At 40.9% G+C, this 16,360-nt stretch overlaps 1 protein-coding gene across 1 annotated transcript; it reads right to left on the bottom strand.

Moving 5' to 3' along the window:
- Nucleotides 1–563: 563 nt before the first annotated feature.
- LOC141657230 (uncharacterized) lies at nt 564–1,113 on the bottom strand. The gene is made up of 2 exons (XM_074464389.1): nt 1,007–1,113; nt 564–900 (listed from the first exon to the last, which is right to left on the bottom strand). Exons 1-2 carry the CDS (start codon nt 1,111–1,113, stop codon nt 564–566), a joined length of 444 nt encoding a protein of 147 aa, XP_074320490.1.
- Between the last annotated feature and the right edge of the window lie 15,247 nt (nt 1,114–16,360).

Below are 16,360 nucleotides of genomic sequence, written 5' to 3'. Positions count from 1 at the left end.
AATGGAAACGACATGATAAAAATATTCATGGCATTATTTTTGACATTCAAGATTCGGGTTGACTCAGGTTGACTCAGGTTGACTCGAGTTGCGGGTTTCTAAGTCGGTTTTGGGTCCGAAGACGGTTTTAACTCTAAATAGTATTATTTTAATGCAAATGAAGTTAGAAAACCATTTATGAAATCATTTTTCATATCCAAGTAGTGCATTCAACCGTTTTATGTATAGCCAATCCACGTACGCATATCAAAAATACGTTATAGTCCGATCATCATCGGGTGGTTTTTGGAAGGTGCAGATACTGGGTATCTACAATTGGCGGGATAAATGGGTGTCTCAGAGAGGTGGATTGATTGTTAAGCATTTGCGAATCTGGTTGCTATTTTTATGTTTTTTTTGGTGAAATGTAAGATATCATTAAGCTCAAAATCATCAGTTACAAGCTACATATAACATTAAGGAAATTAATGACATACACCAGCTTAAACTATTGCCCTGGTCCAATCACGGTCACAAATACTACTTGTATCCCTACATTGCAGTATTTTATATCGCATTAAGTTCTAGATTTGTGTGATCAGAACCTCAAGCCTCTTCAAAATACCTTCAATCCAGGCCTTATTACGCTGTTGCCACACAGCATAATAAGTAGCCATGATAACAGCCAAGCATATTTGCTTCTTCATCTGCAACCAATTTCTTCTGCCAAGCCAAATTATTCCATTACTAGTTGGTTCAGGTATATGGAGCCAGGAACAGACTGCAACAACTATCAGTCTAGTATATTTGCATTGTTGGAAAAGGTGACTGGTAGTCTCATGTGCATCATTAGAGACACAACATTCAGGATCAGCACTAATGCCATGTCTAAATAATTTGTCTTTTACTTTGAGTCCATCTCTGAAAATAAGCAAAACATAGAAATATATGCTTAGACGGGGCTAAGGTGTTCCATACCAACTTTGCCCAACCTACCTTCTCCTCCTTATGTCTCAACCATTCATACCCAGATTTCACATTGTAACCTCTATGATCAGCAAGCCAAACACCTGCATTATATCCTACTCTAAAACAATCTCTTACTTTATAGGCAGCCTTCCAGTTCTCACTCATATGAGATTTAGGGACATGGCTATCAAAAGAGGCACCCTTTATGTAACACCCGCGAATTTCTCATTTTAACATTTATAATTCATTTAACCATTCTATTATTTTATTTATATTTTAAATTATTTTATTTAATTAATTTTATTTTTAAACACGATTTTTATAAAATTATATTTTTATAAGCTTGTTTATATAAAATACGTATTTCAGTCGGATAGTAATAATTGTGACGATGATAATAGTTTTCCGTCTTAAGTTAATATGGACTTGAGACATTTTTTTCGTCTAGCATAAGACCGTCACATTTTACTTTTGAACCTAGTTTAATCCGGACCAATCAAATCTTGACAACACACATACCCCTCACCTACTCTCTTACACTCTACAATTATATAATCCTTATTATTATTATTATTATTATTATTATTATTATTATTATTATTATTATTATTATTATTATTATTATTATTATTATTATAAAATGCGCGCAGCTTTCATTATAATAAAAATAAAAGGTTTACATGAAATTGGTGGGGAGCCGAGAGACAATCTGGGCTCCCACACCCTTAGCAATAGTAAAGCTAATACGAGTAAAAATGTAAGCGGCTACCCGAGCCCCAAAGATCCGAGATACCGAGAATTTCGGATCCGCTTGAGCAAGGCAACAAAGATCCGAACTCAACTCCCCAAGTGAAGAGAAAGAGAAAGGTAGGAAACCATAACCTGCTACCGCGCACAAATCCCCATACTTAGCACACTTTTTTGCCGAGCAAAGATCGGGCCGACAACCCGCCCTAAGCACAAAATCGCCAACCCGATCCCGAGTCAAAGGTGAAGAACCCGTCGGTCGACGCACACATCACACCCCCGTCCCAAGAATAAAGCAATAAATCCGCAGACGAAGAGAGCCACCATGCCCATCAACCAAACCGATATCAACCTCCTTCCCCGCAGAAATACCAGATCTATAGCAGATGTCGAAGAGAGTGTCCCGGACAAGGTTATGCCGATGTTTAACGCCCACAGTACCAGTACAAGAAACAGCGTGGTCCCCAAAAACATCCCCCAAAAACCCGAGAGCAAGCGGGGACGGGGCCTAGATACAGAGAATAACGGAACACCCAGACGATACCCCAAAGACACTACGGTAAGTCCTCCGTTCATAGTCCGCCCCAACCCCGAGATAGGAACCGCACGTAACCAATCGAGGAGTGAGAACCCGCCGAGACCGCCATAGAGCGATCCGGCGAGGTGTCAAAGAAAAACAGACTCGAGGCAAGAGCAACCGTCGTGAAATAAATATCGCCAATTTCTTCATAAGTTTGGGGGCAGCAATTTCACTAGGGTGACCTAATATATCGAACCGTAGTCGCAGAAACACACTGTGCGACATCATCAAAAGCAGGGCCAGCAGCTACAACACGAGAAGGGTCGAGGAGCTTAGCTCGCAAAACCCAGACCTAAGCGGGACGCAATAAAAGCATAGAACAAAACATCTCCGGCCGCATAAACACCAAGGCCACCAAGATGAAAAGGGAATGTAGCAACAACAACATTCCTGCAACAAATGAAAAGGGAATTATTATTATTATTATTATTATTATTATTATTATTATTATTATTATTATTATTATTATTATTATTATTATTATTATTATTATTATTATTATTATTATTATTATTATTATTATTATTGTTAATACCCGTCCCCACCCCCTGCTTTTTCCCTTCCTCTTTCGAAACACTTATCAGCAGCAACAACAACATTCCTGCAACAACAAAAACGGACCAAAACACCATTTCCGTCACCTTTAACCTCAGATCCCAACTTCATTTCTCGACCAAATTCCATAATTTTTATACCATTCTCTTCCTCTTTCCTTCCTCCTTCTTTCAAGGTAAGAAAGTCTTGTTTTCGTGGTGATTTCAGTTTGACCCGCCTCATGAAAGTTCCAGTTTTTAGCTCCTTTGTTTCGTTTTCTTTCTCCTAGTTGAAGAACTTGAAGACCGGAGGGAGGCTCGTACTTTTGGACATTTTCACTCATAAATTTAAGAAGCTAAGGTAACGGTGATAGGTTACTCGACAAAGTATCGAAATTTCATCCCTTTTCCTCGGTTTATACTCTTATTTGGCCTAAAGTTTGCAGCTCTTATCTACTTTTTCATATTTGTTTGCTCGCCATTGAGACTCTTTCTGGGCGCCTTTATTCCAAGGAATTCGAGTTTCAGATTTTAGCTTAGGACGTCTTTGTCAAGGTGAATTTTCGACATGTTACCAGTTTCTGTTGTCTTTGGGATTAACTTCCGTCTTTGTATAGAATATGTGTCGAGGTCATTTTGGCTACGTGCTGTGAGAATCAAACTACTCTTGTGTGTGGCAGTTAGAATTGGTAGAGTACTATGTTTCAGATTAGCCGCAGGATAAGGAACCTGAGTTACTGCTTGTTTTTCGTAATCGAAACAGCGCATCACTGGCCTTTTTGTCGGTCTAATTAATGAGTTACTGCTCGTTTTGTAGGGGTGGTAGTGGGCCGTTGTTGGCGGGTAAATGTTGGCTAATGTTGTTTTTGTCGTGCTGGTTTTGGGACGTTTCACACTCTTTTTTGGGTAGTCATAGTGATGGATGTATATCCCGTGTTGGCGACCTTTGCAGGCAGTGTTTATGGACTGATTTGTGGTGGTCAATCCTTTGTAGATAATTGAGTACCGTGAATCGAAATGTCAATATGTATTTCCGTCTTATACATATAGCAATACATATGCATTTACTTATTTTGGTTGCTTGGAATGGGTTATTGTTGTAGTGTTTTGGGCCGCCTTCGGTGGTGTTGGTCATGGTGTAACCGGCCTCGGGAGGTGGCCGGCCGAGAGCAGGTGCCTGGCCGTGAGTTGGTGGTGCAACAACGGCCTAGTGGTATGGCTTGGTCAGGAGTAAAGGGCGGGTTCACACCCCCCTTATTTCCCCTTCTCCTTATTTTTGATAATTTGTGTTACTTAATTGTGGGCTCATCCTTGTTTAATGGTTGGACTCATTCTTGCTTAATTTTTGGACACACCACAATTTAATGGTTGGGCTTACCATGTCATATGCATTGGGTTGGTGTACTCTCCTTGGTTGGGTTAGCGTGTTTTTCCTTAGTTGGGCCAACCCATTATCATGGGAGTGTATAAAAATAATCTACTTGTTTCGGTTCCATTTTATTCCGTACATTTTCACTTGACGTAAATTATTCATTACTACCTGTTATATCTTATTTAACCGGTATGTTTAATTATGAAATGAAAGGTTTATTTTATATGTTACGAGTATGAAAAGATTATCATAAATAATTACTTGTAATGAGTCGTATTCTTGTAGAAATGCCATAATACCATCGTATGTGCTTGACATGCATTTTCGCCATGCTTGTGCTGTTTTGGCATGTACGGGTTTGACCTACTTGTGCTGTTCTGGCAAGTACAGTTTTGGCCTGCTTGTACTGTTCTGGCAAGTACGGCTTTTGGCCACTTGTGTTGTTCTGGTAATTGAGTCTTATCTTAGTCTTTCCGCCACTTTCGTGTTGTTCTGGCGATTGGGGTACTCGGTCTCCTTAGTAGTCGAGTCTTGGGTGCGTGTTGTGCTGGCACACGTCGAATCGGGATGTACACCCGAGAATCTGTAGATTTAGACTAGGACCGTATTATTATCGTAGTCCTACCCGGGGAAATTATAGTCTAAGAGTGATAAATGTCTTGCATTATTTGGATGGTTGCTTTGGTCAATCTCCTTGAAATACGTGCTCGTGGCTAAGTGATCGTGTCTGCTTCCTTGTCTTTCTTCTACAATTATTTATTGTTGCTTATGCCTTACTTACTTGTTTATTCCATTATTTCTTTTATCCTTGTTGGTTTTAACACGTATGATCCCATGTTTAGTTATAATTCGATTCACTCATAACTTATCTAATATGATTATTTGTTAATGTTCTTTGTTATATTCGTTTTGACATTTTGTGGCAAGAATAACCTTGAGTTACTCCCCACTGACTGTGGCTTTCATGTTTACAAGAATGACAGGTTTGTGAAGATGCATTTTATGGGTTTAGAAGTGTGAGCTAGTGTAATACTCGTCCTTTTAGGGACCCGTTGACCGACGTTGACCGACCTTAGAGGCATACTGTAGCCTTTGGGAATTCGTACAAGCGGTGTCTTGTGTTGGGATAGACCTTGGGATGAGCGGTACTCGATCTAGTCGAGGCTACTCGATCGAGTTGCTTGGGTACTCGATCGAGTAGACTCGATCGAGTGAGTTAGTTACTCGATCGAGTAGCGTCTTTTCAGCGAGGGTTTATAATCGTGTTTTGATATAATCGGAAATTATTTTCACCTCCTTCCTTCAGACCTAGATGTCGCCTTACCTCATTTCCTTCACCATAACTCCTTCCATGGGAGCCTTTGAGGATGCTTGTGCCTTGGGGATAGGTTGCTTGAGTCGGGTAGCGGTCTTGACGCCGATATGCGATGCATAGGTATGTCATCATCATCATCTTTGTCATTGTTGTTCCTTGTAGGGTTGTGGTGATAGTAATAGGCTTGTGTACTATTTGTATAGGGGTTTTGCTTGCTTGGTCGATGTCTTATGATTGAAAAAGGAATCGCTGCAGTTGGCTAAAGGTAGGTTCGCCTACTCAGTTTCTGTGGGTTGTTTAGTGTGCCGGTTGTTATGTTGATTGTAGTGTCAGTGTGGTTGATTGATTATGGTAATCGGTTGGTGTTGTGTTATTTCGTTTGTTGTTGTTGTGGTGTAGTTGTTTGTGAATGATTGTCTATGGTTCTCGAGGTGCGTCCTCGGCTGAGTGGAGTCACTTGCGGGAGTGGCTTCACGCCCTAGTTTCGTCCTCCGTGGAACCCGCCACGGAAGGAGATGTGCACATTAATGGGACATGGTTATCGCTCAGTGTGATGAATGGGGCTTAGGTGGGAACGGCTGCGGTCCCCCATTGGCAGGGCTGGTCTAGTAGACAGTCGGTGACGGAGATTGATCGGAAATGTGGCGTGTGTGTGTTTTGTGTACTTGTGTAGTGTCTTTGGTTGTTGTTGTGTTGCCTCAGTTGCTGACCTTGTGTGGTTTGTCTTTGTTTGTTCTGTTGTGTCTGCCGTGATCCCTTATGGTGAGCAGTCGGTCTTTCAGGTGAGGTCTTGGATGAAAGCTGGAGTCTTGGCAGGGATGGGTCTTTCGCGAGTTTTATCAGAGATAGTTCATATAAGGATGTTGAGTTGTATCTATTGTTTTAGTCGTTTGGTTAGATCACTTGAAATAATTGTAAATGTTCTTTATCGACTTTTGAAAATTACTTTCCTCGGGCAACCGAGATGGTAACACCTTTATATGCTAGGGAAGGTCTTGTTAAGGCTCCTTGGTATGTGGGGGTGTTACAAAGTGGTATCAGAGCGACGATTTTGGAACGTGTAACAAATGAGCCTAATGAACGTAGAGAGTCTAATAAAATGAACCTGGTGTATGTATATTGGGAGCCCCTGCTGATGCTAGATTTTGGGTGAGTAAGCGCCCTCATTTCAAAATCATTGCCCCATTATGCTTAAGCCAGTCACAGGTTAAGGGAACATTGAGTCGGGAATTATGTGTCTAGTGTGTATGATAGTGATGTAGGAATGTTTGTAGTGGAGTCCTTATGGATGCTCATGTGTGTAGTGTGATTTGAGCTGCGAAAATCTATAGCTGAGTGGTATGGAAGTGATGATGTGTTTGTAATACGTGACGGTGTGTATAGAAATTATGTTAAGATATGTGTGATAGAAATGAGAATTGTGAAGGGCTATGATTGGATAGAGGTGTTAGTGAAAGGAATAGAAGTGGTGAAATCTTTATAATGTGTGACAGTGAGTAGAATGTGGTGATGGTGGTGCTTACTTTGAATGATTGATATTAGTAATTGATATAAAAGCTTGTGAGTCTTGTGTGTGGTAATAATGATAAATAGTAAGTTTTGATTTTGTAGTAATGGTTATCAAAATTGAATTTGGTAAATGTGATAGATGAATGGTTGAATGCTTCTGTGTTACGGCATAATTAAGTTGAGTAAGCTAGTTGATAATTGTTGTGACATGGTTAAATTGTTAGTAAATTTGGATGATAAAGAAAGGTTAAATGTTGGATGAATGCATAGAGTGATATGATTAGTAGTTGTATTGTCGAAGTTACAAATGCATGATTAGAAGTTATTTGGTTGTAGTCATAATAGTATGCCTATAAATAAAAGAAACGTGTTAAGAGTATGCATGAGAAAGCTGAAAGTTTAATCATTTGATTGCGTAATGGTTGTTATAGAATGGGAATAAAAGGGTTAAATGAAGTGATACGTTTTGTTGGAATTAATACATCGTAATTGTATAGTAGTAGTATGTCGTGAGTAAGCATGATAATCTGTGACGAATTCCAAATTTACTTTGGAATCGACACGCGTTGTTGTTTTGCAGGAACCGTTGCTTAATTCCGTAACTTTTGACCTCGTTCTTAACCTTGCCCGACCGAGTAGGAGTGTTTACTCCATCGAGTAGACCTCATTCGATCTAGTTGGGATGTTATAACGTCGGAAAAGTTGGATCTGCCAGCAGAAACCCGACCGAGTAGCGCCAACTCGATCGAGTAGAGGCCACTCGATCAAGTAACTACTTACTCGATGGAGTAAGTGAACAATACTCGGGATATCGCGTGATTCATAATCTTTCTTTCTTTCTTTACTCTTCATTCTTCATCCAACCAAACCCTAAAACCTTTATACTTCTCTCTTGTGCCTCAATCCTTGTTTTTGGGTGTTTAATTCTTGGTGATTTCTCTGCTTAATTCGTTCTTTTAGCTTTCTAATTGATCAAGGTTTCTCACTCTATTTTAATGTTTTTAATCAATTAGAATCATATAGGATGATGGAAAGTGTTGAAAAATCGATTTACGTGTGTTAAAACTTGCTTCAAATTGTTGCAATATGATCTAGATGCTTTCCTTTGATGATTATTGTTGTCAAGTATGCAAAAATCGAATTAAATTGGATGTAATATGGACCAAAAATTTTCGGGTTTGAGAAATTGAATTGATTTTTGGTTGTCTATTGTATGTAAAAGGATGGAAATTGAGTAATCTATGCCCTATATATCATGTATGGAGTCGATTTTTGTGATTTTCACCCAAAATTTATCTTAAAACTCCGTCTTAAAAGTGCCCCAAACTGAAATTCGTCTCATGTTATTGTGAACTTGGGTTGTATATGAATATGTTTTGAAGGTTTGAGTCCTAAAAGTAGTAGTGGTTAAGTTAATTCATGCTAAATATGTTAAAAATTTTACAGCTGTAGAGACCGTCTGATTTCTAAGAAGTGAGAATTTTTCTTGTAAATTTTGGATTTGTTGGTGATAGTGTGTACTTAGATGATTCTTTTATGATCAAACATGTATGTTTTGTATGTTTTAGTGTATATGTGGTGGTATATTTAAATTGTATGCTGAAACAGATGGCGAGACCAACAGTAGGGACCAGACAGAGTAAGAGGGGTAGGGCTTCTGAGCCCGAAATTGGGGAAGGGAGTGGACCGGTAGTCCCGGCTGTACCCGAATACCCGTCTGTGGTATTTGTTGATTTCACACAAAGAAAGAAGTTTGTGGCTTTACAGACTCGTAAGATGAGACCGACCCGCTGCATTGACACTACCCTTTTGGATGATCTGGGTATTGAGACTGATGTAAGACACATCTTTGAGACCTTGGGGTTGACTGGACTTTATCGCCTACGAAAGCATTCGTATGCCTTTTTGGCCCTCGAGTTCATGAGCTCTTTTAAATACGAGCTGGTGGAACAAACTGTGGAGTTCCATCTCATGAATACCAGCTTTGTCTTGACCATGGACATGTTTGCTTCTCACCTTGGCTTGGCTAAGCCTGCCAAGGGAGCCCTTCGTGACATACCGACCGAGTGTGGGGTTAGCAGTCTTATGCCTTGTATCACCGGGAAATCAGCTCCCACTACTAGTAACATGTTGATCAATGATGTGCAACATGTCACTTTGAAAATCTTTCTTCGTGCTTTGTCGTGTCTCCTCTACGAGAGATCGGATGTGAGTAAGTTGAACTCACATGAGTTGATGCTTCTGATGGCGTACCTTAACCTCGAGCGGATTGAGAGAGTGACCTTCAGTGTTCCCGCCATAGTATATGCCAGTTTAGCTTTGATGGCCTCGTCGGACACTAGGATCCTGAGTTGTGGTGCCATTGCCACACGTTTAGCTGAGAAGCTAACTTCCTTTGAGGCTTCTTCGGCCTACACCTCTTTAGCCATCCCGGTACCTACCTTGGACAGAGCTTACTTCCTTGACCTGAAATGGTTGAGAACCTTGGAGGATGGCAGTTTAGCGTGGAGGGTGTGGGGCATAAGTTGGATGAAGATACCAGCTCCTGAGCACCTCCCACCGACAGAGCCTTTACCTGCGGCAGTTATATCTGCCGATTTTGACGAGGAGGAGGAGGGGGATGTGCGTCCTGCGAGGCAGACGTACTTCATTGACCCGGAGATCCTCCGAGTCATGCCTGAGCCGAGGAAGGGGGAGAACGTGAGGGCTGAGAAGGATCGACCTAGGATTGGGAGAGGGCCACGCCGAGTGCGAGAGAGAGTGGCCGAGACTCAGCCACAGCAGCCGGTACCACCACAGTATCCGTTTCCTGGTTACCCTTCTTTTGATACCCCGGAGATGCGTGAGAGCTACTTGGCCGAGAGAGTGTCCTCTACCTTGACGATTCGGAACCTGCATGAGATGGCGTTTGTTCAGGTTATTGGGACCTCAAGACCTCATCCGGTTTGGTGGAGGGGCGTCGGGGACAGCAGCAGAGTTTTCCACTCTTACAGGGTGGATATGTCTAGTTGGGGAGAGCCGCAGGCGTACCCTTATGATGGTTTGACCCCTTGGTACGAGAGACAAGATGCTAGAGCCGGTGGTGATGTGGGACATGGTGCGTCAGGAGCAGGCACTTCGGGTGGCGGTGGTGATGAGGATGCAGTGATGGATGAGCAGCAGCAGCAGGAGTGATGACACTCCATTTCTTCCCTTTTTATATTCGTAGTTTATGATGGATATTGCTTTGTTTTGGTTGGTACTTTTTCGAACTTGGTTTGTATCGGTGGCCATAAGGTCGTACATGCTTATCTTTAACTTGTTTTACAGGATTTGTGGTCGGGTTATCATCCCGACTCGTAGTTATGCGATCATATAGCTTGCGCTTGAAATTATGGGCAGTTTTGACCTAAAGCCACTCGATCGAGTGCCCCTCACTCGATCGAGTAACTGCAGGTGTGTCTATTGGAGGGGTATTCTGATTTCGGGCCACTCGATTGAGTAGCTAAGATACTCGATCGAGTAGGGCCAGCTCAATCGAGTGCCTAACCAACTCGATCGAGTGACACTGTTACAGGCACTTTTCGAGATTTAAATTGTTTGAATGCTTTTATTTTTGGATGTTTCGATAGTAGTTGATGCGTGTCATTTATATGATGTTTTACACCTTATTTTACACGCATTTCAGAGCTCAAATATGTAGTTTATGCTACTATTTTCCCTATTTCCGTCTACTTTCGTGTTTTTGTATAATATTGCAGAAATGTGAAGAATTCATCGGAAATAGAGCCAAATCCGTCCCTAAGTACTTAGCATTGCATTTGACGTGGAGTAAAGACGTGGAGTAAAGACTCGGGAAGCGAACTTGATTTCAAGGCCTGAAAGATGTATTTGCGAGAGTTTTTAGAAGCGGATTACCAGCTACAGTGGTCTATAGACTGACCTACATGGTCTATAGACTGTCAGAATGCTTCTCGACATTGCAGCCTTATTCAGATGGCTATATCTCGAGTTATAGAGCAGATAATCGAGTGATTCTAATTGGATGTGAAAGCTTATCCTCTTAACTTTCCAATGCCATGTAGAACGCCTGATTTGACAAAGTAACGAAGAAATGGCGGTTGTTTTAAGATCGTTGCGCGCTGCAGGAATTGTCAGAATGCATTACTGTACAGCGCCTGTGGTCGATCGACTGGCCTCAGTGGTCGATCGACCACCTCACGAGCTGATACGTAATTTAAAAGACGAGAGACCGAAGCCCATTGTAATTAGGTTTAGGAATAAGAGTGTTACGTGACATCCCTATATAACGTAATCCCTTCCTTTTCATTAATTATCAGATCATTAGGATCTAGTTCTTATCATTCATACTTTTAGTTTAGATTTCTCATAAAAGTTTGTTCTTTACTTTCGGTTTCATCTTGTTCCTTTGCTTCGGTAATTCTAATCTTTAATTTCAGTATTATTATATCGTTTTATTAGTATTAATTCTTGCTAGATAAAATCCCAAGGCCCTAATTATAGTTTTATGCGAATTTGTTCATCAATTATTTCAATTATGCAATCCTTTATGCCTATTATCAAATTAGTTCTTGTTATTTGCGTAAGTATGAGTAGCTAAGCACCCCGTGCTAAAATGTAGGGGATCTATGGCGTAGATGGCAATAGAATAGGTGACCCCGCATTAGGGCTTGGTCGATCGACTGGCTTAGCTAGTCGATCGACTGAGCCGGTTAGTCGATCGACAAGGGTAGCTGGTCGATCGACTGACTTCGTGTCTGATTACCACCGTTTGATTCGTTAAGTGCAATATTTAACAATGAGACCGAGAGGAGACTTGTTAGATGCTTAATTTTGACCAACCCATAGATCGAGAGATAGGGAAGGGCATTAATTAACGAATCAAGACGACTAAATTGCTGAGATCGAGAGATAATGTAATTTAGGCTTTAGGAATCACTAATCTGGGCGAGAGCTAGCATTAGTGAGACTTAGGGACTGGTAGCATAGGCCGAAAGGAGCTACTAGTTAACTTGGACCGAGAGGACTTGTTTTACCCATCCTACGCGACTGTATTTCTGACTTATCTAGGATTATGTGCCATCGCAGCTATAGTGAACCGACCGTCTTAGCATTTCTTTTATCATTGTTTACACATCTTTTTTTACTTTTATTTGTTTATTTAGTTATTTTAGATTTAGTTCATTTCAAAACCCCCCTCAACTGTTACCCTTAGACTGAAATAAAAGCAACTATAATCTCCCTACCTCCCTGCGGATCGACCCTGTTACCACTAGCTTCTGTTAGTTTAATAGGTTTTATAAATATTATTTTTGGTGCACACAACGACAGGCATCAAATTTTGGCGCCGTTGCCGGGGAGGCAGCGCTAGTTTTAGTTGTTTTTTTTAGTCTGTGCTTCGCCTCAAGGGAAGACTGAGTACCTTGAGGCAGTTCTTACCATTTCCTCTAGTGTTGTTTTGTTAGGTCCTATAGGTCCTATCTACAGTACTTCAGAAGGGTCCACCCATGTTCCATTCTCAGGAGCAGCAGGTGCCGTTTTGTGGGAGATGCAGCGGAGCGGGACACATAGTTGATGCATGCAGGAGCCCTAATGAGAAGATGTTTGCTTTTCATCAATTTAAGTACGACAATGCGTATAATTACGCTTCTACTTTACCGCATCAACCATATGTGCCTCCTTATGTAGCCCCACCACCATCCACTCCGTCACAGCAAGATTCGAATAATGAAGTTGTAGAAATGACGAGTCTAGTGCAGCTGCTTATGGTGGAGGTACAGAAAAGTAATGCGGCGAATGAGGTCTCAATCACGGAGCTGAAATCTCAATTTGCTACATTAGATAAGAATGCAGCTGAGATACCGAGTCAATTTCACTCTCTGAATCAGCGTATTGAGACCGTACATGCAATGACGCTGAGGAGCGGGTCTACTCTTGATGGACCTGAGAAAGCTGTTGAAAAAGGGAAGAAGAAAAAGGGCGAGAAAAAGACAATCAGCAGTAATCACGGTCGATCGACCACATCACCCAGTCGATCGACCAGTCCGCGCAAAATCTGCGATTTCGGTCTGAAGAAGCGATCGATCGACCGACCTCGGGTCGATCGATCAAAACGCAGTGATGATGAGCCATTTCGTCCTCCAATGCCAGACAACTTGAGGGACTTCTTGTTTCGGGGTACGACGGCTCCGAAATTATCGAGGCAAGATCCAGATGTCGATGGGTCCGTTCCGATTCCAAAGTATGACCCTACGACGGTCAATGGTTCATTCCTGAGACGGACTGAAGAAGGTTCGAGCTATAACAAGGATAAAGTAGTGGATTTTCAGCCTAAATCCACCGATGCCGGTATGAGAGACCTAGAGGAGAGGGCTAAGTTACTTTTGCAAGCCCCATATCCAGAGAGGCTGGTACTAACGAAGGATGAGGTATATTTTGAAAAATTTAAAAACGTCGTTCATAGTCTTAATGTGCAAGTACCTTTTCTTGAGTTGGTAAGTCACGTTCCCGCTTATATGAAATTCATGAAGCAGCTTTTAAATAAGAAGCGGAAACTTGATAGGGTCGAGTCTATTAATTTAACTGAAGAATCTAGCTCTTATTTGGCTCACACTGCTCCACACAAGTTAGCTGACCCGGGTAGCTTTTTAGTCCCTTGTAATATTGGTACCTTCTCAATTGAGAAGGCATTATGTGATTTAGGGGCTAGTATTAGTGTCATGCCTTTGAGTCTTGCTAAAAGATTAGGATTGACTAGATTTGCGGTCACTAATATGACAGTGCAAATGGCTGATCGTTCTGCAGTCCAGCCCGTATGAGTCCTAGAGGATATTCCTGTGCAAATAGGAAAATTCTTCTTCCCAGTTGACTTTATTGTGTTAGACATACCCGAGGATGCCCATATCCCTATCATTTTGGGTAGACTCTTTCTGCACACTGCTGGTGCAGTTATTGATGTTGGCTTAGGGACATTGACCTTTAAGGTGGGGAAGCAGTCCATTAGATTTGCCCAGACTTATAGGAAGAAAGATGTTATGTGCCCCGTGACTTGTAATGCGATTTCTACTCGTAAGTCTTATGTTGTAATTACTGACACCCCTCCTTCATTACTTGTGCCTATTCCTGTTATGACACCTCCGCCCCAGAATGGGAGCAATTTGGAGGACAAATATTCTATTTTGGATGTTGCAGGAACCGGTTTGGGGAAGAAAGAACCGCTGATCGCTCCAGCTGTTAAGGAGCCCATTGTTCAGAGAGGCGGTTTGGGATGTCTGAGCTATGCAACTGACGAGGAGCCGGATGAGGAGCCCTAGAAGAAAGAGCCAGTCAAAATTTCGGAGTCGGATCTTGAGTGAGGAGCTAGAAGATGATGGCCATGCTTGGGAAAATGCTAGAGATGATCCATTGAGTATTCAAGTCGGAGTAGAGTGGAGCCCAGCTTCTGAGATGAGCACTGCGGAAGCTACTTCATGTAAACAGAAGCCTTGGTCGGAGATTTTCCGCAGTTTCCGTTGATCTATTCATTTCTTAGTCCTTTTAAAGACTATTTTATTGCTTAGACTTTTTATTGTTTTGGTTTGCGCGAGACTTTGCTTTAATAAGTTTGCTTAGGATTTTTAAAGACTATAGACTTTACTTTGGGTTTAGCGCAATTTTGGGCGCGTTATTATGTGTATTTGCAGATTTATAGACCATATTAGCTCAATTTATTGAGCTAATTCGAAGAAATCAGAACTTACAGCAGGTTTTTCACTCGATCGACTGGCCTGAGTGGTCGATCGACTGACTGCTACAGCTACAGAGTTTCTGTTCGTGTCATCCTGGTCGATCGACTGGATGCTATGGTCGATCGACCATGTTCGCTGCTGTACCTGTTTTCGATCATTCCCCTGTTGTGTGTGGTCGATTTGCGGAGTTGAGGGAGTCGTTTCTCTACTTTATTCTCCGACTCATTTTTGTTTTCTTCAGTTCCCTTATTTTGCACATAATTTTGCGTTTTAATAATTGCTTTCTCGGAATTACGCGCGGTACTTTCGTTTGTCTTTCAGGTAATTATTGGTAGCACTGCTGGCTACTGAAACCTCCTAGCTCACGCTGGTTTGGGGAGGTTTCCTTTTGCTGCGCTTAATGTCTTGTGAGTTTCTAAGTCTTACTTTCATGTCTTATTTAGTTTTACCGCAAAATCCCATTTCCTTTGTTTATCTAATTATATGATTTTGCACAATGAGGACATTGTGTGATTTGGTTTGGGGAAGGGTTTTGCATTGCATTCACATGTTTTATTGCATTTCTGTTTCACATTTATTGCATTTCAGTTTGCATTGTTTATTTCATTTCCTATTTATATAGAAAAATTCAAAAAAATTGAAAAAATTCCAGAAAAATTTCAAAAAATGCACGTTTATTTTAGCATTTAGTTGAGTCGGAACGGTAGTATTTCAATGATGACATTGCATTTGCAGCTGTTTATGCCTAAGCTGTGCTTAATTAACATGTTATTAGTAGAATCATATATGCATAGTCTGCGAGTTTTCGTTAATTTATTTGCTGAACTTGAGACTTGACTTAGATTTTTGGCAAACTACTTATATATTCTGAGTTTTAGAGCCTATAACTGGTGACATTTACGACCAGTTTATTTAGGATGTGAGTAGTTACTCCTTATAAGACATGTTACATCAATTTGCATAAATATGAACTTAATCTGCTTAATACCCGTATGCATTCGGTCTGTGGTTTGTTGACACATGTGGTAGAGGTTCCCTTTTCTCATTTTACCCATAAGCCTCAAATAGCCAAATTGCCTTTTGTCCCATAAGCTACATACCATTATTTAGCCTACCCTATCCGAGCTAGTTTTGGTAGTTGTGGGAATGTGTTTATTGCATTTTGGTTATATTGTTCTGTATGAGAAGGTTGGTGGAATGTCGGAAAGGAGGAAAGAAAAAATAGAATTGAAAAAAAAAACAAAGAGAACAAAAGAAAAAAAGAAAAAAAATGAAAAGCAAGTAGAAAAGAAGAAAGAAAGAAAGGAAAGAAATCAAAATCGCATAATTCGAAATTTTTATTAAATGGCGATTTCTGCTCCCATTTTGTATTTGTATCTTATGGGGAGTTGACTAATTATGGAGATTGTGAGATTAGTGTTAATCATTAGCACCGTTTTGTATTGATTTATCTTGAGTAGGAGAGTTGGATGTTGTTATAATTTGGATCTGTAGTTACTAGCTTGGATTTAACTCGTCACATCCAAAATTATCTTAGCCCCTTCTTACCCATTACCTTACATATCCATATTTACCTCGGCATGTGTCATGGTCATTTGTTGGTTGGAATGCATATGTACGGTTGTAGAG

Source organism: Silene latifolia, chromosome 1 (assembly GCF_048544455.1).
Source record: "Silene latifolia isolate original U9 population chromosome 1, ASM4854445v1, whole genome shotgun sequence".
NCBI lineage: Eukaryota > Viridiplantae > Streptophyta > Magnoliopsida > Caryophyllales > Caryophyllaceae > Silene > Silene latifolia.
Note: the sequence above shows the minus strand (reverse complement) of the source record. Positions and strands in the feature narration are given on the sequence as shown.

Bases quoted from the DNA above. Each gene is read 5' to 3' on its own strand.
- LOC141657230 (XM_074464389.1), bottom strand. From the start codon at position 1,113: ATGAGTGAGAACTGGAAGGCTGCCTATAAAGTAAGAGATTGTTTTAGA. The intron at 901-1,006 runs GTATGAATGGTT...GCTTATTTTCAG, and splicing joins GGTTACAATGTGAAATCTGG to AGATGGACTCAAAGTAAAAG.